Source organism: Pteronotus mesoamericanus, unplaced genomic scaffold, assembly GCF_021234165.1.
Source record: "Pteronotus mesoamericanus isolate MK-2021 breed Mesoamerican mustached bat unplaced genomic scaffold, CSHL_Meso_final scaffold_174, whole genome shotgun sequence".
Lineage (NCBI taxonomy): Eukaryota > Metazoa > Chordata > Mammalia > Chiroptera > Mormoopidae > Pteronotus > Pteronotus mesoamericanus.
This window is the reverse complement of record NW_026555309.1, coordinates 10,652,930-10,678,758: the sequence shown is the minus strand read 5'-3', so window position 1 is coordinate 10,678,758 and position 25,829 is coordinate 10,652,930. Positions and strand designations below refer to the sequence as shown.

Here is a 25,829-nt window from a genome sequence, read left to right as displayed (position 1 = left end):
GAAGCATTATGCTTTTTCTGAATGTGTTCATTTGACATATTAAAAACTCACCCATTTCCATGGAAACTTGCACATAATAAAAATTAGTACAATAATTAAATCTTAATACTTGATAATTTATTATCGTTTTTGAATGAAATGTGAAAGATGGGTTTCTAAGGGAAACTAAGGCCAAAGTTAGGATTTTCACCATTGCCCAAACATATGAGCATTCTGGTTTTGTGTGTGTTTGTTTTAAAAAGGAAGAATTCCAGATTTTACTGAGTGTAGTTACAGATGAAGCTGTTGGGTGTGCTGTGCAGGCTCTCTGACTCAGCATGGCCGGTACTGCTGACTGCTTCCGGGGTTACTGTCGGCTGTCTCTGACTAAGAGCTGTGTGAACAAAACAAACCATTCTCACCACTCTGAAAGTTATTTCAGTTTTTCCAGCCACTCATCCCACTTCTTTTATTTTAAATAATTCAATTTGGAGAGAATTTATGACCAACTCAATGTTAATCTTATTGTCCTAGAACTTTAGAAATGATGGATAACAGAGGTTCTAACAGTGCCTCTCTCTTGAAATAAAAGAAAAGCAGTGCTTTTTAAAAAAATCCTCTTTAGCCCTGGCTGGTGTGGCTCAGTGGATTGAGTGCCTGCCTATGCACCAAAGAGTCGCTGGTTCTTCCCGGTCAGGGCACATGCCTGGGTTGCAGGCCAGGTCCCCAGTTGGGGATGCGCCGGAAGCAACCACATGCTGATGTTTCTCTCTCTCTCTTGTTCCCTCCCTTCTCCTCTGTCTAAAAAATAAATAAAAATAAAATCTTTTTTAAAAAATCCCCTTTATATGTGTCACCATTAATGTTTTATATTTTTACAGCCTATCTGTTTAGGAATACATTTTTTAATGTTTTAGGAACCAAGCATTAGTTTATGTACACGTTTCAAAAAGGGAGTAGTTTAGCCCTTAATTCTCTAACATATCCCTATACTCACTGATTTGTAGTTGAATTTCCATTTTCTGTACTTCCATTGTGGTTTTTTACCTTCACTCATCTGGTATGTAAGAGGAAGGTTTAAATTGTAATCCAAAATGTACAGATGATTTGTTTGAATATTTTTGTTCAATTTATAAAAGTGACTTTTTTTTTCTTAAAATATAGTAGCTGCCTTTTATGAAAGACTTGCTTTCATATTAAGTTCAAAATTTTGGAGTTAATTTGGTTTTATCTCATTTGAAATGTATCTGAGAGTAAAATTTTTTATGTTGACTATTTCTCATGTGGTAGCTGCTACTTTTTTGCAGGATTTTGAAAGTACATGAGAAAAGTGAGGGTAATGGTAAGATTTCTCAAACAGGGGCCCGGAATGGACCCTGCTCTCCTTATTGCTGTCCTTACTGTCCTACTAGACCATAAAGAAAAATGAAAATTTCAAGAAATGGAGCTTCTGTTGATGTTGGCCTGGTTCATCCCTTTATACCTCTGAATTTTATCCTTGTCTTAATATTACACATGTCTGTGAGTCACCATCTGGATTGTAACTATATTTGTAATTGCCCAAGCTGTAGGAAAACAATTTTTTCATTATGTTGGCAACCATTTATAAAGTTCAGATTGAAAGTCTGGGTCAGTATATTTTCTATAAGCCAGCCATATTATGGTGTCTTTTAGGGAGGGGATATGACTTATGGTCTGCCCAAATTTAGAAAATTAAGCCACAATGCAATGTATTTTTCTGTGTATAAAGTGTGATTTCCTGTCTAGATCAGGAAGGTTTTATTTTCATCAACTGAAAACTTACTGAACCTGTGTAGTTCAGGTACTAGGCCAGAAAAGAGATTTTAGATGTCCTCGGTAGGCACAGCCTAAAATTGATATTCTCGGCCTAGATGCCAGTATCAATTTAGCATTGCACAGTGGATGGTCCTAGAGTTGGGGAGTGAGTGGGGGTGGTGAAGAGTGGCTGCGAAGGAATACACCAGCCCTGGTGGGAGTCTTTGGTGAAGAGACTGAGAAGAGTGGAGTGAGAGGTCCTGGCACTATGCTGGTGTGGGAAAAGATCAGTTTCCCAGGATAGTTGGGGCTCATGGGGAAGTTGTGGGCACTAAGTTTAGAAAAATTAGGCTTTATCAACATGTGTGTGTCCTTGAATTCTACCACCACCACCCGGTCCCAGGGACTTTGACGTTTTCCCAGGGGAGCTGAAGTAAGAATTCTGAGTTAGCTCAGTGAAATGTGTTTTGGGAATAGGAACCTGACAGCGTCTTATTAGGAGAATCAGACAAGGGCTAGAAGCAGGAAGGCACCTTGAGAGTCCCACCTGGAGTTAAAGAGGGCCCAGAGGTACTGGTTCACTTTTCGTTAATTTAAAAAAGAGATAAAAGCGTGTCACACAAATGGGTTATTTTATTATGTAGGAAACTGTTTAAATGCAAGCTAATATTTGAATCAGGTTTTTATTTTCCTCTAAGCATTTGAATGTGTCTTTACTTGGGTGCAGTTGTCTTGCAAAGGTAGAAGAAAGCTCCTTCCCTTCCTTCTGACTCAGATGTAAGACTGGGAAGTCTGGGTTCATGCAGAACCTGTGCTGCCTGGCTGGAGTCAAAAAAGAGTAAATTTCACATGAGCTTGTCACCGGTGGAGAGGTTGGGGGCAGGGTTGTGGTTGTGTAGAAATGCAGCTTTTGAAGAAACAGAAGTTGAAAATTATAAAATAAAGCTAGACAAAGAAAATACTTGAATAGCATCTTTGGGCAATGAGGTCTCAGCCTAAGAGAACCTGGTGCGTAGATGACATCCACTCTTGGCTGACTTGAGCTCTTTTTGCATGAAATTTACCACATCCAAATGTTGGTCATTCCTCTTGGGGCATTTCCTCCTGCCTTTGTTTCAGTGATATACAGTCCTATGGTTTTCTCCTTGCCACTTTTCTGTGTCTGCTCCTCCCTCTCGCTCCCTAAGTAGTAGTGGTGGAGTGACCTGATCACATCTGTATTTAAACTTGAACTTTGGAAAGGTGTGGCCAGGCAGAAGGGGAACTAATTCAGTGCCTGCTGTTTACTGAGAACCAAGGCAATGGTAGGGAGAAGAGGCGGGTGTAGAAAGAGTTCTAGAATGAGAACAGAGCCTCTGAGAGTGTTGGTGGAAACCCTTAGCATGCCTGTGTGGTTCATGCTTCTGGCTGTGCTGCCTGCTTGCAATGCCTCAGAGGCAGTGGGGCTGCAGGCTTGGAGCCAGGGACAGTGGGTGAGGGTGTCATCAAGGGACACTTAATTGGGTTATTTTTCTTTACAAGTAACTAGGGAAAAATGGAGAGTCTAGATTATCTTTTAATGTACTCTTTTGTTCTAACTACTTGAAATAGTAGGCTTTCATAATTAGCATTTCAGGATTTTAAGCCAATGTAGAATATAAAGCTGTGCTCAGAAAACATGGCGTGTTATTCTGGGTTTAAGAAGCAACTTCATCCTTTGATGACTAATTTCACTGAAGAATGAAGTTACTTATCTGTAAACTTTTTTCCTTCAGAACATCATATAGTAACTCTGGGCACAAATTAGACTATTTTGGCAAAATAAAAGTATCATTTCCCCTTTGGTATTAATGTAATTCAGCAGCTCTTTTTAAAAATCTCCCCCAATTTATCAGTTAATTTAAATTACAGGAGTTTTATATACCGTAGAGTTTGGAGTTTAATATTACGGTTTTATCATCTTATAGAATAGCAAACATAATTTGCATATTCATGATCAGCTTTTCTTGTCTAGCTCAGGAAGGTTAACCACTACACTTCTTGAGGGCTTTCATAAATGTTGACAAGCCCAACATGTATGACTACAAAAGTTTTCCATTAGTCCAGTCAGGTTTAGTCTAGTGACAGCTAAGTTCAAACACTTCATGTAGCTTTTTATGCCTATAGTGCTCTAGTCTCTCCCAGGCTGATCAGCATAGCCTCATGAGAAATAAAGCTAGTCAATCAATTAGTCTTCCTACTAAAATTCAGAAAAGTCCCTTGATCACTTCAGTGCACAATAAATATATATGTACTCAAGGAGTCAGCATTGGCTTATGGAAATACAATAGGCACGTAGGGCCTAGACTTATATAAGTCTCTGTTCAAGTGTATCTCTTTTTTTTAAGATTTTATTTGAGTCAAGCTGGCAACATATGCCAGGGAGCAAGATCTCAAATACTCTCTGTAGCTTTTACTTTGGGTTGTCATTTTGTTCTATGGCTGGCTAGTACAATATTTTACTACAAAGACCCTGGAAGTCTACTGATACTTCTGTCCTTAAGGGGGGAAATTTTTTTTTTCTCCAACCAACTAGCCTTTCCACAGGCCCACAGTGAAATCTGTCTCTCCACAGGCAGCCATTCGGCAGCTCTCCAGACGACTTGCTGTGTCCACATCCTGCCGCGGAATCTCCGAGTGATGAAGGAGCTCTCCTGGACCAGCTCTACTTGGCTTTGCGGAACTTCGATGGCCTAGAGGAGATTGATAGAGCTTTGGGAATACCCGAACTGGTCAGCCAGGTATGCACAGAGGGAAGCCCGTGTGGCCGAGCATCTCGGGCATGAGGATGTTGGTTTCCTTTTGCTGACAGATAATCCTCAGTCTGCTTTTTAGAATTTTTTTTTTTAACCTAGTACCAAGGTAGCTTTATTTTCCTTCTCTCCCAATCCTTGTTACTCCCACATAAACTCTGGCCCAAGAATGGAAATGAGCTTCACATAGAATTTGGGTTGTTGAGCTGAAAGGTAGAGACTCAGGGCCAGCTCACCTCATAATGACAGAGTGGGACATGCAAAAAGCAGAGAGACCCAGAATAGACCCAGAATAGAACATTGCTGCCCCAATGACCTAGAATGCTTTCATCCAAAAAACCAGTATCTGTGCCCTGGCCGGGTGGCTCATTTGGTTGGTGGCATCATCCCGTACACCAAAGGTTGCAGGTTCCGTCCCCGGTCAGGGCATGTACTAGAAGCAAGAGATCAATGTTTCTCTCTCTCTCTCTTCCTCTCCCTCTCAAATCAATAAATATATCCTCGAGTGAGGATTTAAAAACAAAAAACAAAAAAAACCCAGTATCTGCAATCACTGTATTAATCTTACATTTGTGGGCTAGTGATGGAAAGCTGTTTGTTCTAGAAGAATACTTTTCACACACATTAGCAGGAGTCATTTTAGAGGTCACTGTCATTCAATAATCATTTTTTTAACACATCCTCAAGATTTTATTGTCATAATAAAACAAGATACGAAGCTTAAAAATGGATCAGTTGGCCCTTTCTCTTCTTATCTTCTCCCAGTTCAAAATGCTTGCATTTCTTAATAGCCCACGTTCTCTTCGATCTGCAGTTGGGCTCAACACATTGAAGTCTCAGCACAATCTTCTTTGTAGTTTTAGCCTTTTTTTTTTTTTTTGGGAAATCGGCTTAGTCTGCCCACCACAGCCACTCTGCTTCCTGTCATGGCAATAGCACCGCTTTCCCTGCACATATATAGAATCCTCGCTCTTGCACTGTGCCACTTTGCGGGGTTGATGCTTGTCACGCTTCTTAGAGGAAGTCCAGCGAGTTTTAGGAACATTCACCACATATGCGAGAGTGCTATCGGCACGGAAAGGAAGAACTCAGTAATCATTTTGACCTCTCTGTAGGTTTAGCCCACAACAATTTTGGGGATATTTAAGCATAGTGGGAATATAAAGAATTTAACCAATCATTGTACTTACTTAGCTTCCTTCCTCCTGGTAATTAATTAGTTACTTAAAGTAGTTCTCTGCTATTTATAGCAGTAATGCAAGAAATAGCCTAACACAGTCTCATGGAATAACATAGCGCTTTCTGAATTTGGCTACCCAGCTAAATTTGTGTGAAGCAGCCTTCCTGGTTTTCTGTGTAAGGAGTAACCTAGAAAAAACTATCAGTCATGCTACTGTCTTCTGCTCCTCTCAGCATGAGTCATCTTTGTTTCTTGTTACTAAAAAGTACCTTCCAGTGTCCAGTCAACTTCTTGGACGTCGGCCGTGTTGTGAGGGAGGGTCTGTGATGATGGTGATGCAGAGTCATTGGAGACTTCTCTGAAGCATTAAAGATAGTCTTGTCATAATCCCCACAGCTCGGCAGACATAGTGGGAGTTAATTAAGACTTGTCGATTCATACTGAGAATAGCAGAATGGAAGAAATGACTTAAGGTTACCTGATATAACCTGAAATAAATCATGAAAGGAAAATGGAGTTAATATATTTCCTGTTTGGGTGGTTTACTGTGCTTCGGGTGGTACTTCGAATTTAACATTCAGTGTCATTGTCCTTGAGTTTTGTCTAAGTGACATTTAACAATGTAATCCTTGGGGTTGCTGGGTGCATTGTTTTTATCAAAACTGGCGTCATTTCATTATTAAATATTTTTAAGTCTCCTTTTTCCATTTATTTGTATTATTTCTATTTTGTCTCATCACATCCATCATGATATCATATTAAACCAAATTATGGAAATGTGGTTATTAGGTGGAGCCAGGGGAAATGTGAAGTACAAGTGGACTTTATTTTGTACCCATCAGAACTGTTTTCTTTGAAAATGGGAATTACTTAATTAAATTTTCTCTCCATTATAAAGATGGGCAAGTATTTAAAGTTCTGAGATAGTTTTGTGGATTTAGAGCAATAATTCAACAATGAATGGTTTCTCCTACGTAGACTCCATCGACATTTTTTAAAACTATTGGTGGGAGGGAATGGGCCCGTTTCTCACAGGCCAACCTCACGGCCACACTGGCCTAAATTCTGGGTTGCTCTGGGCCCCTGCTCCAACATGGCTGGGCTGGTTTGAAGAAGCCTACGGTGTTATTAAGCTAAAGAAAACCTCCTAGCTGTTTGTGCTGTTGGGCCCTTCCCTCTAGCGTATTAGAAGTTTGTAGAAATTACTCCTAGAAGTGCAAGGAAGAGGAGAATTAGCCATGTACACCTTTCCACTTCACACACAGACGTTTACAGCCACTTGGGCCTGAGCTGTTCCCCCTTGGAGAAGTTCTGGATTTTCTACTCTTACCCCATTGTAACCCAGAGAGGGGAGCCTTACAAAGTTAAGAATGACAAAACACATCAAATTTGTCTAGTATGTAATAAAATGGTGGCAAAATGTGGGGTATGTAGGAAATTCTGACAGCCACAAGAAACAGTTAAGTAAAAGCAGTGTATCCTACTGGTGAGGAGCTCAGGTCCTTGGTCACAAACTGGATTGGAACCCACTACTTACTAGTCAGGTAGGCTGGTTGCAATTTGCTTCACTTCTCCAAGTCTCAGGTTTGTTATCTGTGAAAGGAGAATAATGGTGGTGGAAACCCCAACGCTGCTGATCCCAGCTAGATACCAAGATGGGTGTTTCATTTAAATAAATTATACAGGTATGAATAATCTGTCAAAAAAAAAACAAAACCTTACACATGTGTGTTTAAAGTCCAGGTCAGTATCTGGTGGAGTGAGTGGGCGGCATTCATAGTCATGACCCACGGGTGTCATGGCACAGCCCCTGCCTCCTTCCTCACATAACTGAATCTATTGAACAAAGAGGCTTTCCTAGGAAGAAAAGTGAAGTCAAGCTAAAAGTATGTTTATGTAGTGAGCACAGTATGAAAAGCTTCAAATCTCTGACAGTGAGAGAGACCAGCCTTGTATTTCCTCTTCTGTTTTTAGTGTTTTATTTCTTTGTTTGTTCCTTGGGGACTTTCTCTTCAGAGCCAAGCAGTAGATCCAGACCAGTTCTCGAGTCAGGACTCCAACATGATGCTGGAGCAGAAGGCGCCCGTTTTCCCACAGCAGTATGCGTCTCAGGCACAAATGGCCCAGGGGAGTTATTCTCCCATGCAAGACCCCAACTTCCACAGCATGGGGCAGCGGCCTAGCTATGCCACACTCCGCATGCAGCCCAGACCTGGCCTCAGGCCCACAGGCCTGGTGCAGAACCAGCCTAACCAGCTGAGACTTCAACTGCAGCATCGTCTCCAAGCACAGCAGGTGTGTTCTCTGTGGGTGCCTGGAGGTAAGGGGTGCGGGGGGACCGATGCCAGATGGGGCAATAGTTGTGTGGTTTAAATCTCATTCCACATTTTCTAAGTGAGTGAAAACTTCTCCAAGATGATCCTGCAATTTCAATACTCCCTTCTACTTCCTTTCTCTTTTTCTTCTCTACTAACCCCACTCCAGTACAGAGTAGCTATCCTTTTATATTCTAACTCCATTATTTACTAATGGTCTAATCTCGAGCTCTCCAAGCCTCAACTTGCATTCTGTAAAACTGGCTTATTGTACAGAATAGGGCAATATGTATATGTTTAAGGGGCCTAGCAGTTTCTAGCCCAAAGCTAACGCTCAGGATACTAGTTGCTCCTGTAATGAGTCCTATCTCATGACAAAAATAGTCACTATTTGCAGCAAACCCAGACAGATTTCTATAACACAGCAAGTAATGATGTTGCAGGCTTTCTAATCTCCTTTCATTTTTGTGAGTGATGAGCATCTATCTTTTTTTAGTCTCCTCTTGGCCTCTTCTGAGCATTCTCCTCCCTTTCTCCCTTGCAAACAGTATGTTTTCCAAACAGTCCACAATAATTTCTCAGTTATAAGCAATGAAATACCTCATTCAAAACTATCTTTTACAGGAATTCAGCTGCAAACCATGAGGTGTCAATATGCAACAGCATGCAGATGTTGGGTTAGAAGGGTGATTTTTTTTTTTAGGAAGATGATTTGAAATAACATATATTGTGTTTCAAAAATGTACTGATTCCTGTGTCTATCCATTTAGAATCGCCAGCCCCTTATGAATCAAATCAGCAATGTTTCAAATGTGAACTTGACCCTGAGGCCTGGAGTACCAACACAGGTAAGGAGCAGACCAGCCGTCAGCTTTGACTATATCCATATGACATCTCTTGTGATTTCCCTGCCCCCCTTCCTGTTGATGTCCCCCGTAAAATAACTTATACTCTATAAGATCCAGATGAACACAGTGGATCTGAAAGGTCCTTCAGTTATCTATCTAGTCTGTCACTTGGAAGATTCCTCTTAACTGTTGTTATTGCCGGGTACAGTCAATTCTCATTATTCACACCTACTGTATTCCATACAGTTACTGCAATTAATTAGCAGATACTGAACCACTCGCTGCTCCTAGAAGAAATAAGGGGTTAGGCTCCTACAAGCTTCTGGTCCTAAGATTTCCAGCGATCTAGCAATACATAACCTTGTTTTAGGTATATTTCCATACGAAAACAACTTAAGCTGATTCATTAACCTGTAACTCATCTAACGTTTTCCCTATAAGGCAGATCCGGCCTCTTGTGCTTGGGAACATTACACAAGCCTTCAGCACTACTCCCAGGAGCTCCTTTAAACAGCAAAATCACCAACAAAAAAGTACTACAATGTGAAAAATGTGGAACTGTGTAGTCCACAAAAAGGACAGTTGTTTGCAGTTTGAGGGTAGAAACAAGAAGGAGGAATCAGGAGGGAATGTGCAAGGTGTCTCAAATTCTCCACCACTCTGCACATGTCCATAAATGACAATGGTGCTATGAATATTGATTTGGAATACAAATAAATTTTAGTGGGTAAGCGAGTTCACAGTTAAGGAATCAACAAGTAAGGAGGATCTGCTCTATACTGGTAGGGCCCATAAACACCCTTATACCTCTTGCTGATGGCAAATGCGGGTGTCTCTTTTCTTCACTTGTCCCTCCCTAATACACCCCCTCTTCCTGCCTTTGCTCAGCCTTTTCTGAAGTGCTTCAAGCGCCTTTTGGCACAGTGATTTAGTTTCCCTTTGGACTTCAGTGCCCCTTGAATGAGACACTAAACTGCCATCCTTAAAGTTTCTGTCAGAGTCCTCATATAGATGGGACTGGAGTTATTGTGAGGCCTGCAGATAAGTGTCCCCTCACCACAAGCCGCAGTTTTATTGGTATTAACGTTGAACTTAACCCATGCACATTATTGCAAGGTTTCAGAATAATCATCCTCTCTGTAGAACTTAAAGGCTCTCATTCTCATCCACCAGTTGTTTGACTCTAAAATGTTCTTTCCATGTAAATGTATTTTCCAAATAATTTTGTGCAAGACTGTACCATGTTCTCCTATTTCTAATACAGTTTGTTTTTTCACTCTGTGTCTACCCTCGATGTTTTCTGTCCTGTATTGCTTCCCATTTCAGGCACCTATTAATGCACAGATGCTGGCCCAGAGACAGAGGGAAATCCTGAACCAGCATCTCCGACAGAGACAAATGCATCAGCAACAGCAAGTTCAGCAAAGAACTTTGATGATGAGAGGCCAAGGGTTGAATATGACATCAAGCATGGTGGCTCCTAGTGGTATGCCCGCAACTATGAGCAACCCCCGGATTCCCCAGGCAAATGCACAGCAGTTTCCATTTCCTCCAAACTACGGTACTGGACTTACATCCCCACCACCTTTCTCCAGTCCTTTCTCCCCAGTGTCCCCCAGTCCTGGGTCACAGCTCCTCTCTCACAGCTCTTTGCATGGCTCCCAGATGACTCTGGCTAACCAGGGAATGATAGGAAACCTGGGAGGACAGTTGGGGCCTGTCAGGAGTCCCCAAGTCCAGCACAGTACCTTCCAGTCTCTCAGCTCAGGTACCACCTTTTCTCTGAGTGCAGGTCTTACTTTAAGAATGACCGAAGTAAGTGTGCGTGTGTATAGTGCACCAGTTGTGTGTGTGAGCGTGTATGAATTTGTATGTTTATGTCTGTGTCTGTAAACATAGGTGGATATGTGTATATTTATTGTTGAAAATCTCTGAGTCTGACTCAAACAAATCAATAGTTATACACAAAATGTTGAAAGACATATAAGTGTAACTATTAGAGATATCCTACAACTTTGAAAAATAAAGATTTTTAAAAATATACTAAATCTTTAATGAATAGGTAATTCTTGAAAAATACAATGTAGAAACCACAATGGAAGACCTCTTAGCTTTCTTCCTATTGATTTGTTGTTTAATGTCAGCCTTAAGAGACAAGTGTGTAATGCCATAAATGTTAATATTTGTGTGCATGTTATGTTCAATTAATAGCTGAATTATTGATAAAAGTAAGTGCTTACATTAATATTCAGAATGAATTTCTCTATCTTTTGCCAGCTTTATCTATAAATAACTATCAAGTGTTGCTTAAATTCGTGTCTCCTATTTCTTTAAAAAAACAAAAAGATAATGTGCAGCTTTTTCCCGTGTGATCTTCAGCATTTTTTATAGCTAATTTAAGTATTAATTAAATATGCGTGTTTTACACATCTTCTAAACAAAAATCTGTTTACCTTAACATCATCCTGAAATTTTCTAAGTTGCCTCCTTTGTTTTCAAGCTCCTTTCCTCTTTCCTTTTTTTCTCTATTTCCTTTTTGATGATTTAGAAAAGTCTTCTAAAAGTTAGTTTTTTCTCTTCGTGTATATGCCATTTGCTTCTAAACTAGACAAAAAGCTTGCATTGAGTTTTTTTTCTTATTCTTGCTAATCTTGGATAACACTGAAGTACCATAGAGCCCTTTATAAAGACAGATGAGCTCCCTGTAAATGCCTTTGTCTCATATAGAATGACTTAAGTTATTAATTCAGTAAAAAGAAATTATTGAAATGTGTTTACTTTTTATATATAGTTGTACTTTAATCGTGTTTAAATTTTAAATAGTCCTATGGTGATATATAAAAATGTAAAGACTATTTTAGTTAAAAAAAAATATATGTATTTGATCATCGTTGACTTGGAAAGGGATATGGTAGAAAAACAATGTCTTCTCTACCTCTAGCCATGACGGTTAATATGGTTTCTAGAACACCCCTGTAATTACTGTAGAGAACTAAGACATGGAGGGGTTTTTTTTGTCATGCATTTTATCCCAGTTTGGAATCCTTAAAATATGTTAATTTTTAAAGATTGAACGTGTAATTAACTAGTACGTGATCAGATATTTTAAAGTAATTTTCTATGTGTATTTAATTTGAACGTTCTCTCACTTTCCCGAGACTCTACGATAAAGCTAACAGTCTCCTTTGGGTTTCTGTTTTTTGGGTTTTTTTTTTTTTTTAAGGAATAAGTCAGCAACCTGACCCTGGCTTTACTGGGGCTACCACGCCACAGAGCCCTCTGATGTCACCCAGAATGGCACACACGCAGAGCCCGATGCTGCAGCAGACCCAGGCCAACCCAGCCTACCAGGCCTCCTCTGACATGAATGGATGGGCACAGGGGAACATGGGTGGAAACAGGTGTGCTGTGTTTGTCTTTTTAATATAAATGATCACCAGGGAACTTTCTATAAACCACAAGTCTCTTTTAACTTTTTTGCACAAGAAAGCAATATCAAGGAAACTGCTAAGTAAGCCAGCTTACTTTTTCTAGGGCAGAAGTCTCCAGAATTTGAAGAAGCTTAGCATAAAATCTTCTCTTTGGAAGTAAAAGGAACTTCCCTAAGAGGGTAGCACCCCGCCAGTTTGTCGTAGAAACTATTGAGGAAGACAGTGCCCCAGAAGCCATACTTACCAGTATGTGTAATAAAAGGAAATAGAAAGCTTGTCCGGTATAGGCACAAAAGTGGGAAACAGGCTTCCTGCCGGTCACGGAACACTTTAAGCCCTGTCGTTTCTGACCTCAGCACCTGCTGGCTATCCTTCCCTGGGTTCCCTCAGCCTAGTTTTCTTCATTCTGAAGATGACTGGGGAACAAGGGCTTGAAACTGCCCGCCTGTTTGCACTAGGGCACTAACATTTACATCTCTTCATTGCATTCTAGCATGTTTTCACAACAGTCCCCACCACACTTTGGGCAGCAAGCAAACACCAGCATGTACAATAATAATATGAACATCAATGTATCCATGGCGACCAACACAGGTGGGATGAGCAACATGAACCAGATGACAGGACAGATCAGCATGACCTCAGTGACCTCCGTGCCTACGTCGGGGCTGTCCTCCATGGGTCCCGAGCAGGTGAGCACCTTGGGGAGCCTGTGTCCTCAGTCATACCTTTCTCTCTATTTCTACATTAAGTGTATCCTTCGATGTACTCAGCATCTGCTGTGAACTCCCACAATTATTTTGAAGAGTATTCTTTCACCTGTGTTAGTGCAATTTACAGGAATACTTGTTAATGACAAAATACACATGGAAGGAGCCCTGAGTGTTCCAACATCTTTCAAAATATTTCTTAACTTTCTCGTCTTTTAAATTTTTCTCTTATTTGAGGAAATTAAAACAGCTAAAATGAATCTCTAAACATGGAATGGTGAATATATTTTCTAAATAGCTTTATTTGGATTTATAGTTTGAAAACTGATTTTTTTTTCCTAACTGTAAAACCAGATGAATCACAGGTCAAACTACCTGTCATCCAATTATCTTTAAACAGTACTTCATTCATATAGGGAAATTGACATAGATGATCCAAAATCTATTCTTTATCGCCTTTGGATGTGGATGCCATGATTTTTTTTGTTGTTGTTCATTTTTTTTAATAATGCTCTTTTGTGTTGAATAACATTGAAACAGTTCTACCACCCCTATACACCAGCTTCACTGGTGGTAAAGAGGCTCAAAGCATCTGAGCCTCTGATATCTCAGGTAGCCAGATTGGGACTCAAAAATCTCTGCTGGGCTGATCCAGAGGTAAAGATACTGGTTAATAATTTTTTAATTCTCTTTATAAAAGATCTTATTTTTAAAGGGCACCAAAGGCTTGGCATTCTGCTACCTCAGTAGTTCATTCAAAGTATAGATGTGGCAAGGACCCTGAAGCTTATTTCATATACTAAGAAACTGAGGCAAGGAAAGTTTAAGTAATTTAAGCAATAAGTAATTTGGCAGCACTGTAAATTTCAGTTAGATCACAGTTGTGAGAAGGAAGATTGGAAGTTTGATTAGGTCTATTTAATTCTGATGTTGATAAACCCCAATTTACTGAAATTTTACTGAATTTTGCAGTGCCTCAATGTTTTCTTCTATAACAAGATTTTAATAAAAATCTGTAGTGGTATATGAGAAAATTTATTATTTGCAGTTTAAGAAAGTTCTATGTATGAAGAATAATAATACACACTTTTATCTTTTCAGTGGAGAAAATGTAGTGTTGGTGTTGAATTTTCTGCAAAAATGGGCCACTAGTGGTTCCCGATTTGCTTCCTAGGAAAAGTGAACACAGTGAGGGCTGGTGAGATGTTCTAATCTAACATCGCTAGCCAACCTGCACACATATAAATTGCTGCATTATTTTATAATTCAGACTGCTTTAAAACTTTTGCATGGACTTCAACCTTCCAAATGCCACAGTTATCTTGCAAACCGCAAAAAACAACTGCAGTGTGTATCTCATGACAAAATCAGCTCTCTATCAGCATTTGTACATTCACTTTGAAATTTGAAAAAGACATACAAATGCTAACGAATAGTTTACTTAGTCATGGAAAATCCCACAAATTCAGCCCTCTTTTGGGTATTCACACTGGCTCTTGTAAACAATAACTTGCCCAGTAACAAGGATATGAAGAGCCTCTCAGATGACTTTGAAGTCCCAAATATGAGTCATTGATCTAATTTAACCCCCTAGAATGAACATGTTATATGACATGAAAATGTTTCTGGTATGATCGTCTCTATGAGATTTCTATACAAATGCAAATAAAATTTAATTTGAAGGCAGCCAGTATATAACAAGTATTTATTTTCATGATTCTCCATACTCCCCCCAAAATATATCCATGAGAGAATAGAGAGAAGGATATAACCATTTTTACGGGGTCATCTTTCCCTGTCACTTTACTCATAAAAACCAACAAGGGGAAAATCAGTTGTTGATTGTTCCCAGCAGCACTTTTGGCCATCCCACTAAAAATAGCACCTGTCCTATCTTGTCGCCCTCAGGTTAATGATCCTGCTTTGAGGGGAGGCAGCCTTTTCCCAAACCAGCTGCCTGGAATGGACATGATTAAGCAGGAGGGAGATGCATCACGGGTAAGAAACAGCAAAGACATGTGAACAGGGTTAAGTGAACGTGAATATTTTATACACCAAAATTGGCAGATAGCTTGAAGATAGTTAAAATGCCTGTGATTTTTTTTAAATACCTTCTCATTGTATCTACTTACAATGGTTTTGTGTGAATAATTATTTGTTTAAGCTGCTTTTAATTGAGCTGATGGCGGTGTATAAATTAAGAACACCAGTTTTGCCCTGGAATGCTGTTATAGCAAAACAAAGCATAAAGTGGCAATGGATTGGTCATGTTAGGGCAAACCATTTAACTTATTTTTGCTTTTTAAGTATTTGTTTATAATCCATTTTGTTTAGGCAATAATTGTACATATTCTTTCCTTGTTACCTTAAGACACTTGTTCAGAGGAGAGTAATGTTACCAGCTTCAACCAAATCTTGGAACAGTAGGATAGTTAGTACTTAAAATCCATCTGAATTGTGTGCCTAGCAGGAGCCTCCATCGCAGGAAGGCCCTGTGCCACTCGGACCTGTGGGGGCCTCTTCAGACCCTGGATACATGAGCACTAAATAACTTCTTTAAGTTAGAAGTTCTCTCTCAATGGAGAAAATGGAGGATTGATGTTGAATGTCCTACAAAAAAATGGATCTTGGATGGTTTTGTTGAGGTTACCTTTCAGGTTTTAAAAGCAATCGCATCAATTTTAATAACATAGAGTGTGAACTTTCTCTGTGTAGCTTTTCCTATTCAGAGAACCACAGTCATGCCCGGCAGAGAGGCCTGTGGGAGGGAGTCTGGTAGATGTTATCTGTGCGTATGCAGGTGCACAACTCATCCAATGGTATTGACGTAGTTAAGTCAAACAGAAAATGTAATATATTTTATACTGACCATGTGTTTAGCCTCTGGATGTGCCTTTGACTGAGGTTTGAAGGCCCCTCGGGGGGCTGGCGCCTCCCCGGATGCCAGTCCTGGTCTCCCCTCCACCGCTTATCCACAGGCAGGGGCCACACGGTTCAGTGGTGGCTTCTGTGCCGAAAGTGGAAGCTTGGAATCTGGGATGCACCTCCCAGAAGGACGGTGACACTAGAGATGATGAGGCTTCCACAGAGGACAACCCAGTTGAACCCAAAAAGTGCCAGGGAGCTTAACCTGTGAGCACATTGTCTCTTTGGAGGGGAAGATGCGCCTCGGGGGCCCAGGGGCATTTCCCTCTAAGCCCACCAGACCTCCCTCGCCTTTCCGTGCGGCTGTGCGCCAGCACAGACCAGGGCCCCAGCCGCGCGGGCACTCTGGGAAAGCCACTCGGTGTGGGGTGAGGCCCTCATAGGCACTGCCGGGGCCAAGCCAGCTGCCCAGTCTTGCCCTCATATCTTCCACGAGCCCAGAAGTTCACTTGCCTTATATCCCCCTGCTGCCGTGTTACCTTTGAAAGCAGAACACTTGGGTGGTCACAGTCTTTCTTAAAAATGATGGAAACACCAATGTGTATTGAGCATTTACTGCAAGCCTAATTCTCTGCTCAACTTTATTTAAATGACCTCATTTAAACCGCAGCCCAAGTGTGGGGCAGAAGTACGGTTTGGAGGGTTTGAAGCGCTTCCCCACGGTCCCGCACCAGCAGCGAGGGGGCCAGGCAGGCTGAGCTCGGCGTGCGCTCTTCGCCCCTGCACTCCACTGCCCGCCTCCCAGAAGGGACTGCACAGTGTGGTGAGGTGTTCCTCAGGGTTGTGTGCAGGCAACACTGGAGGAGGCCAAAAAGGAACAGGTATTTCCTTCTTTGGTGCCATTCCCTTCTCTCCTTTCATGGATTCTGAAGGGAAGAGAAAGACACGTGATTCAGCTCCTGTAGAAGAGCCCTCAGCCTCAGGCTTAATCTTGGGAGAGAAGAACCTCTAAGAGAGGATAGGGGAGATGTGCCTGTGGTCTCAAACACTGGGCCTCCCAACATTTTCATTGTATTTTTTTTCCATTGCCATTTAGCCCCCTTACACTCCCCTTCCCCCATAGCTCCCAACATTTTTAGATGAGAAAAGTGAATCTCAGGATTAGGCCATCTATCCAAGGTCATCCAGCTAGTAAGTGGTGGACTGTATCATAGGAGATGAGGACCACCCTGAGCACTACCAGAGGCAGGTAAGGAGAGGCAGGGACCTCCCAGGTTCAACTAATCCACAAAGCTGGTGCTGGGCGCAGTGGGGATGAACATTGGGTAGGGTGTGCCTCTTGAACCAAGGTGTTTACCTTCACACACGTCCAGCTGCCTGATGGGTGCCCACTGAAACTGGAGTGGAATGATTATTGTTAGGATCACAAGAAGCAACTTCAGGAAACACGGGATGCTCTCTCCATCAAAGGTACCTCTCGGGAACCATGGTGAGAGTTCTCCCTGTCATCATCTATCCCAGGCGATTTGTACCCCTCTCACTTTCTCTGGTGTTTTTTTCCAGTCTCCTCTTGAACCTGACTTATCCATCTGTACTCAGTTTATGCTGAATGTTAAGGCCAGAGAACAGTCTGTTACGGACACTCTTATTTCCTGCAGAGAATGTATGTACAGTATATCCCTTCTAATCCATGAGTGATAATGGGACATCACTCTGCTGTGTCACCATGCTACTGACGTGATCACAAAGGGCTTCAGGCACTTCTTCCTCTGTGTTGCTCTGATGTGCTCTGCGCTGTTGCAAATCAAGGAACTTTTTTCAGAATTTTTATTAGTAATTGGGTTCTATTTGTTGAACTAGAACCCTGATCCACTATTAATTGAATCTGTGTTCCATTTATCTTGAAATGGAGAGTAAAATTGTACCTTGCTTTAAGCACAGCTAGTATATTCAGCTGTAGACTTACCAAAAAACTATGTAGATAAAGGCAGGTATTTTATTTAACCAAAAGATCCTTCCTATTACAGGACTTAACAGCATTCCTTTAAATTTAAATATTTAAACATTAAAATTCACTGCTCAGCCTCATGGCTCTTGTATAAAGTATAGTTGTAATTACCTGTATTTACTAGTATTATGAAAACTAGGATTAACTCTGAGTTGGTAATCATGCTGGTAATGATGATTGACATTTACTGAGCACTTAGTATGTGTCAGGAACTATTTAAGCACATTATGTACATCATTTTGGCTAATCCTCTCAACAGCCCTAAGGCATATTAGCTACAGAAAGGTTAAATGACTTCCTACTCCGTGACGTAGCCAGGACGTCACGCAAGTCGCTCCAGGGACACACAGGACACAGGCCACGCTCAACGTTCTGTCACTGACCTGATTCTGTCTCAGAACTGCTTAGTGATGTCTGTCCATGTTAAAGAATATTACCTTAAAGTTTCTAACGATGTATATACTTCTCAATTAAAATGTTCTTCCCAACTTCTGGTCAAGATGGAGGCGTAGGTAAACACTCTTCGCCTCCTTGCACAACCACAGGGAGAATTACAGCTAAACTTCAAAACAAGTAACACCCAGGACTGTCGGAAAATTGAACTGTATGGAAGTCTGGCAACCAAAGATTTAAAGAAGCCGCATTCATCCAGACGGCTAGCAGGGGTGAAGACGCGGAGACGGGTGGAGAGGCAAGGAGATGCGGTGTGGCATGGAAAGGCAGTGACGGCAGCAGAAAGGGCGGTCCCACATTCACGTGTGGCGGATAAGAATCGGGAGGGACACCTTGGGAGCGAGTGATCCCAGCCCCGGGCCAGGCCACACAGCCCAGAGTTCCAGTGCTGGGAAGATAAATTCCTGTAATTTCTCGCTGTAAAAACCAGTGGGATTTGGGGTAGTGGGAGAAACTACTGGATTTTCAAGAGACTCTGCTTAAAGGGCCTGCAAGGTCTTAGAATGTATGTAAACCCATCCTTTCTGGCATTCAGCACCAAGACAACAGCTGAAAGGGCTCAAGTCACATGCAGGCAGTGGCTGAAGTGACTGAAAATGGGATGAATGCTGGGTAAACCTCCAGAAGCCAGGCCACGACACTGTTCCTTCTCTGAGCCCTCTGCCACACACAGAGCCACAAGGCAGTGAAGCAAGTTGCTCCACCATGGCGATTACCTCAGGCTCTGCCCCACACAATTTATAGGTGCCTTTTCTACAATAGGCCATGCTACAAAGATAGGGAGTCAAAACAGCTCTACATAATACACAGAAACAAACACAGGGAGGCTGTCAATTTGAGGAGACAAAGAAATATGGCTCAAATGAAAACAAAACAAAGCCCCCCAAAAAGAACTAAACAAAATAGAGATAACCAACCTATCAGATGCAGAGTTCAAAACACTGGTTATCAGTATGCTCAAAGAACTCACTGAGTAAGTCATTGAAATAACGGAAGAAATGAAGGTTGCACTAAGTGGAATAAAGAAAAATCTACAGGGAACCAACAGTGAAGGGGGGAGAAAGCTGGGACTCAGATCAACAATTTGGAACATAAGGAAAAAATAAGCATTCAACCAGAACAGAATGAAGAAACAAGAATTCAAAAAACGAGGAGAGTACAAGAAGCCTCTGGGACATCTCCAAATATGCCAGCATCCAAATCATAGGGGTGCCAGAAGGAGAAGAGGAGCAAGAAATTGAAAACTTATTTGAAAAAATAATGAAAGAAAACTTCCCTAATTTGGGGAAGGAAATAGACATAGAAGTCCAGGAAGCACAGAGAGTCCCAAACAAGTTGGACACAAAGAGGACCACACCAAGACACATCATAATTCAAATGCCAAAGGTTAAAGATAAAGAGAGAATCTTACAAGCAGCAAGGGAAAAGCAGAGCGTTACCTACAAAGGAGCTCCCATAAGACTGTCAGTTGATTTCTCAAAAGAAACTTTGCAAGCTGAAGGGACTGGCAAGAAGTATTCAAAGTGATGAAAAGCAAAGACCTACAACCTAGATTACTCTATCCAGCAAAGCAATCATTTAGAATGGAAAGGCAGATACAGTGCTTCCCAGACAACGTAAAGCTAAAGGAATTCACCATCACCAAGCCATTATTATTACATGCAATGTTAAAGGGACTTATTTAAGAAAAACAGTAAGATCAAAACTATGAACAGTAAAATGACAGCAAACTCACAACTATCAACAACTGAATCTAAAAAAAAAAAGACAAACTAAGCAAACAACCAGAATGGGAATAGAATCATAGAAATGGAGATCACATGGAGGGTTTTCAGGTGGGAGGGAGAAGGGAGAAAATGGGAAGAAAGGTACAGAGAATAAGAAGCACTGGTAGGTTCAAAATAAAAAGGAGGAGATTAAGAATAGGAAATGGAGAAGCCAAAGAACTTACATACATGACTCATGGACATGAACTAATGGGGGGTTTCTGGAGGGAAGGGGATACCAGGTACAGGGGGCAAAGGGGGGTAAATTGGGAAAGCTGTAATCACAGAATCAATAAAATATTTTTTTTAAAAATAAAAAATAAATGTTTTTCTAGACTAACTGGAATTCGAATAATATCTTTTCATATTTTGATCAGAGTCTTAAGGTATTTCCATGTAAAATCATTTGACACAAATTAGGAATAAATATATTACAGAGAAAAGCACATTAAATGTTCTTCTCTAAGAGGAAATATAATCAAAGGTCTGGTCACCTGAGCTAGTTTTTTCAGCTTTGGAGGGAGAATAGTGCAACAACCAACCGGCAACATAACTCCTCCACCACTAGAATTCGTGATCTGGCAGTAGTGTCCCCAGATCTCTTTTCAAGGTACTATGGTGAAAATCATTATTTTGGGCTGACTTCCTCCCTAATCTTACTTAAAGTAGATATTCTTTCATGGCCCTGATGCTAAAAGCATATGTCTAAGTTATCTAATCCCAGAAGCAGTTGTATGCTCCCACAGCAACTAATATTTCCCCTCACATAACTCAGATCACGCTATTATTTAACTGTCTACCTGGCTTATTTAGCGTGTTTCAATAGCAGTGATCAGAAATGTTATGTTATGATTATATCCCCAGCACCTGGCACAGAGTAGGTGCTAAGTAGTATTTGCTAAGCGAATGAAAAATTTTGGGGGACAGATAGCCAAAAAAAAAAAAAAAACCAACAAAAAAACATTGACTTATATACTTATACCAACCACAGAAACACCTCCACGATTCTTGCTCACTACAAAAAGAAAAATGAAAATACCTTGGTATCTAGTCATTCAAACTGTCAGCGCATAGCAGCCAGAAACTAGCAAGAACTCCTGATGAGTAAAAACCCTAGGTGATTTGCTTGCTGAGGCCAGAAAGAATACCCATGGGAACTTGGGAGTGCCTCGGGAAGGGAGAGTCCGAGGGACCTGTTGGAGGAAGTGTACTGGGTGAGGTTGAACAAGGGTTAAGGAAGTGGTGGCCTCTTCTGGAATAAATGCTGTCAAAAGGCAGGGGCAGTTCAGCAACTAGGAGTCTCAGTAATCTCTTTTGAGAAGGTGGGAGAGATCAAGTTGGGCGAGGATGTCACTGCTAAGAGAGCAGCAGTCATCCAGAAGGAATGGCCTGGAACTCATTGCAGTGTGTCCTTCAGAATAGTGTGGGGGACCTGCTGGCCTTTCAAACATTATGTGTTCGGTTAGGGACATGCTCTCTGTTTGTGCATCAAAATCGAGTGTAACTCATCCAGAGGCAGCCTTAGTGGCTGGCATTATTTCAAACAGCCAAGTAGTTTGATGTTTTTGTGATGGGCTCTCTATGATGGTTTTACTAAAAACTCAGAATCTTTCACAACTTTCTCTCTGTTTTCCTGCAGAAATACTGCTGACACTGAAGGTAGCTGGTTGCTTCTTTCTTCAGCTGACCGGGCTCACTCGCTCAAAACACTTACTGGTCTGGAGAGCTGCGTCTATTTGTCTTGGCCCCACCGACCTGCAGGCCAGTTCTGCCCGAGCAAACTCAGCACGGCCCAGTCCCGGGCCCTGGGCCTGGCTCCCGGGGGAGCGGCTGTTGGAGAAGGAGCTGCCTCTCCTCTCGACAGCCTGGAGCTTGCATCCAGACAGTTGCTCAGTCTGTTCACTGCATTCACCTTAGTGCAACTTAGATCTCTCCTGCAAAGTAAATGTTGACAGGCAAATTTCACACCCATGTCAGATTGAATGTATTTAAATGTACGTATTTAAGGGAAACAAACATGCTCTTGTTCTGTTCCTGTTTGGTTCCAGACACTGGTTTCTTGCTTTGTTTTCTCTGGCTAATCAGTCTAGTGCAAAAGATTCAGATTTCATCTGGGGGAAAGAAAAGGATTTAAAACAAAAACAAAAACAACCAAACCACAGGTGTTTTATGCTAAACCCTGTATTTGGGACAAGAGCAGGGCAGACACCATGGACAGCGCTGTATGGACAGGCGCCCAAGGAGTGAAGACCAATAAAGTCGCGGTCGTATCAGTAGAAAGCTGTCGAGACCAAGCTGTTAAAGTTGCCAGTTACTGAACAGATGAAAAGGAGCCTGTGAGAGGGCTGTTAACATTAACAAGGACTTTTTTATTGTTGTTAAAACCAAACTAGTTCATTTAAATTATGACTCAAGAAGTAGTATATTTTCTTCATTTCCAAATTCAGTCCCCTTCAGGTCGATCAGACGGCTTGAATTGGCATCCCCTCTCTTTCCCCTGACCCTGACCTTCCCTGCCCCAGTCCTCCCTCCGTCATTCATTCATTAAGAAGTAATAATAATAAAAGCAACAGAAACCAGGTAAGCCCTTTATTTCCTTAAACGTTTTGCCAGCCACTTACCAATTGCTAACTTAAATTTCAGAAAACTGCATTTACTGGCAAGGAGAGGAGCAAAGTTAGAACTTGATACCAGTCACACTGAGGGCGCCTGCTTTAGAAGCATGTTCGTTCTGTTCCCAGCAACACGGGCCTACAGCACGGGAAATCGTGGTGTGTTTCAAATTGACAGCAGATATCACGACAGATTTAACCTCCGCCATGTGTTTTTTATTTTGTTTTTTTTTTAGCAGTGCTGACTAAGCCGAAGTTTTGTAAGGTACATAAGATCCAATTTATATGTAAACAAGCAATAATTTAAGTTGAGAACTTAAGTGTTTTAATTGTATAATTTTTGTGAGGTATACATATTGTGGAGTTGACTCAAAAATGAGGTACTTCAGTATTAAATTAGATATCTTCATAGCAATGTCTCCTAAAGGTGTTTTGTAAAGGATATCAATGCCTTGATTAGACCTAATTTGTAGACTTAAGACTTTTTATTTTCTAAACCTTGTGATTCTGCTCATAAATCATTTAATCTAATGATATGCAGCCGCTGTAGGAACCAGTTCTTGATTTTTATATGTTTATAATTCTTTCTTAATGAACCTTAGAGAGACTACATGTTACTAAGCAGGCCACTTTTATGGTTGTTTTTCTTGCCCACTCTGGTAGGGGAATAATCTTTTATTAATTGGTGTCAGTTTCAGACAAGTGCAATATCAAGAAGCTGATACCTTTTTAGAGCTATTTCTCCTCAATCCCTGAGACACATACTTTCTTACCTAAATTTCAGAATGATGTCTTTTTGATGTCTAAAAAAGCAAAGCATTTTATATCTCACTAGCCAGGCTTTTTAGGAACAGAGAGGTTTTTTCCTTGAAATTTGGTTATTTGTGGCAGGGTGAAAAATGGACAGATTACCCCTATTTATATTTATATCTCTCCCTATATGTACAAATTATGGATTATAGAGAGAGATATAGCCCAAAGATAAATGGTAAGTAGATAGTCTGACGGTGTTGCTCCACACTAAAGAAATTCCCTGGAAATTTGCATTTCGATACTTTTACCCACTTGAGAGGGGTCTCACTACAGGGAGGTAACCAAGGAACAGCACTTCTTGGTGGCCACCAACTCACATGCCTCCCTCAAAAGGCTCTGCTTTCCTCAAGCAAACCGTTGTGTTGCCCAACTGTGATGGAAAAGACGAGCCGACTCCGGCCCAGAACTCCATGACCGCGTCAGTGTGATGAGGCTTTATGTCCTACACGATCTAATGGGACCAGTTTTAAGTTGCTTCTTAAAAATATGTGACTTGGAATGACTTTAACTTTACACAGCACAAAGGAGAAATGGAGTTTAAGCTGGATTTATTTTGAGTTTTTAGTCCCCTTTCACTATAACACTGTCCAAAAAAATTACTATGTCTCTTTTACTGTTTACCCGTCTGCCCACTGTGTCTTAATATCAACCCCAAGTCAGACAAATCTGCAAACCTGTGATGCTGGTCATTTCAAGTAATTCATGATCATGGCTGTTTTGAAGGAAAAAAGATTATAGATTCTCTTATGGCTCAGATCAGGGAATAGGTTTTGCTTTACATCTGATTAAGAGAAGAAGAGTAAGTGAAGGAATCCTCTGATCATATTGATCACTGTAGAAGCAAAAGCCAAATCGATCCCCTTCGTTATCAGTATTTCTCATGCTGTACACAGTAAATTTGTTAGACTGAGTCCTTGGTTTTTCTTTAATAGGACAAAGAATCAGTGTTTTACTTATTAAATGTGAAAAAACAAATAATGTGAAAAGTATACATACATTCACTTGGTTGTGAGACTCATTTAAGTGTTCATGTAATGTGGTAAGTTGAAAAAGTGAAGTGAGCTCTTTTACTACAATGAATTCGTTTGACTCAAAGATTAAAATGCCCCCTCCCACATGTATCTCCTGTGGCCTGTAATAATTGAAAGCAATGTTTTTGCAGTTTATATAATGCAATTTTTAATCTGTGTTTAAAAATGGAGTTCATATGGGCTGAACACATGAAATGTGTGGCACACATCCACTGTAGAACCCAAAGATACACAATCAATTTTGAAATGCAACTTAAGCCATTAATTGTTGGTGTGAATTTAAAATTTTCTAGTATTTGTATGGTAGTATGCTGCCTAAGAGCAAAGCATTCTCTGCACAAAAGAAAATTACTGTAGTGGCTTCAATTTTAATTAGAATTTTCTCCCTGGTGTTTCTTTATAGACTAAAACAAAATCTTTTAAGTTTCTTACTACAGGTAAAAGCTATGTGCAAGAACCTCAAAATGCTAAAATCTAGCATAATGCCTTAGATCTGTTTTTAAGTCTTGTATATTCCTACATAGCTGTCTGATGTATTATATTTGTATAGTGAATTGTGTACAATTTTTGAATAAGTACATCATCACTTAACCTTTATGTTGTTAAATAGTGATGATGATACATTTCTTCAAACATTTAACTGTCATTTTTTTTTCCTTTGTCATTTGTGGGTTTATTTGTACAGTTCCTCATTAAGTTGCATCTGAGATGTGTGTATATGAAAAGATTATACAAGGGTAAAATTAAGCAATATATTAACTATGGTTCTTCAGGAGAAAGCTTACCGTGTTTCAGGTTGTGGTTTATTTTCAAAATGGAGTTGACCCTGAACATCAGTTTGTTCACCTGCATTGATGTTTGTATTTCTAGTGTGAGCAGTTTATGCAAAGGTAGATATATTCAGAGAAATTTTAAATACATTTATGCAAGTTAATATTGCTTTGCTGATGCTCTTTGCTTATTTGATGTTAAATAATGCTATTGTAAATAAAGAATTCTGTTGTTATTGCATCATTTAATAAATTTTAATGCCTTCGGGTTTTACATGGCTTTGGAGATTGTAATATGTTTATATTGTACCTTAAGTGCATTTAAATTTAAAATGCTGGACTTCTAATTTAATAATGTCTTACATTTATGCAGGAGTGGACACGTTAACATTTGGTTCTCCCAGTAACCCATTCTATAGATTTTTAATTGGAAGCTAAGAGGGATGAGTTTTGTTTGTTTAAGATTATCCAGGCCCTGGCTGGTGTGGCTTAGTGGATTGA

At 40.5% G+C, this 25,829-nt stretch overlaps 1 protein-coding gene and 1 pseudogene across 4 annotated transcripts in view; one reads left to right on the top strand and one right to left on the bottom strand.

Moving 5' to 3' along the window:
• The window catches only part of NCOA2 (nuclear receptor coactivator 2), a 288,197-nt gene extending 262,595 nt beyond the window's left edge, over positions 1–25,602 (top strand). For all 4 annotated transcript variants that reach the window (XM_054590238.1, XM_054590240.1, XM_054590237.1 and 1 more), the window contains 8 exons: positions 4,349–4,514; positions 7,723–8,001; positions 8,792–8,869; positions 10,196–10,430; positions 12,093–12,270; positions 12,794–12,992; positions 14,919–15,008; positions 21,742–25,602. In XM_054590238.1, coding sequence (XP_054446213.1) covers positions 4,349–4,514; positions 7,723–8,001; positions 8,792–8,869; positions 10,196–10,430; positions 12,093–12,270; positions 12,794–12,992; positions 14,919–15,008; positions 21,742–21,753 — 1,237 coding nt within the window. In that variant the 3' untranslated portion in view covers positions 21,754–25,602. The remainder of the gene's footprint in view (positions 1–4,348; positions 4,515–7,722; positions 8,002–8,791; positions 8,870–10,195; positions 10,431–12,092; positions 12,271–12,793; positions 12,993–14,918; positions 15,009–21,741) is intronic.
• Positions 5,247–7,041, bottom strand: LOC129084105 (60S ribosomal protein L36a-like; annotated as a pseudogene).
• Positions 25,603–25,829: the final 227 nt, after the last annotated feature.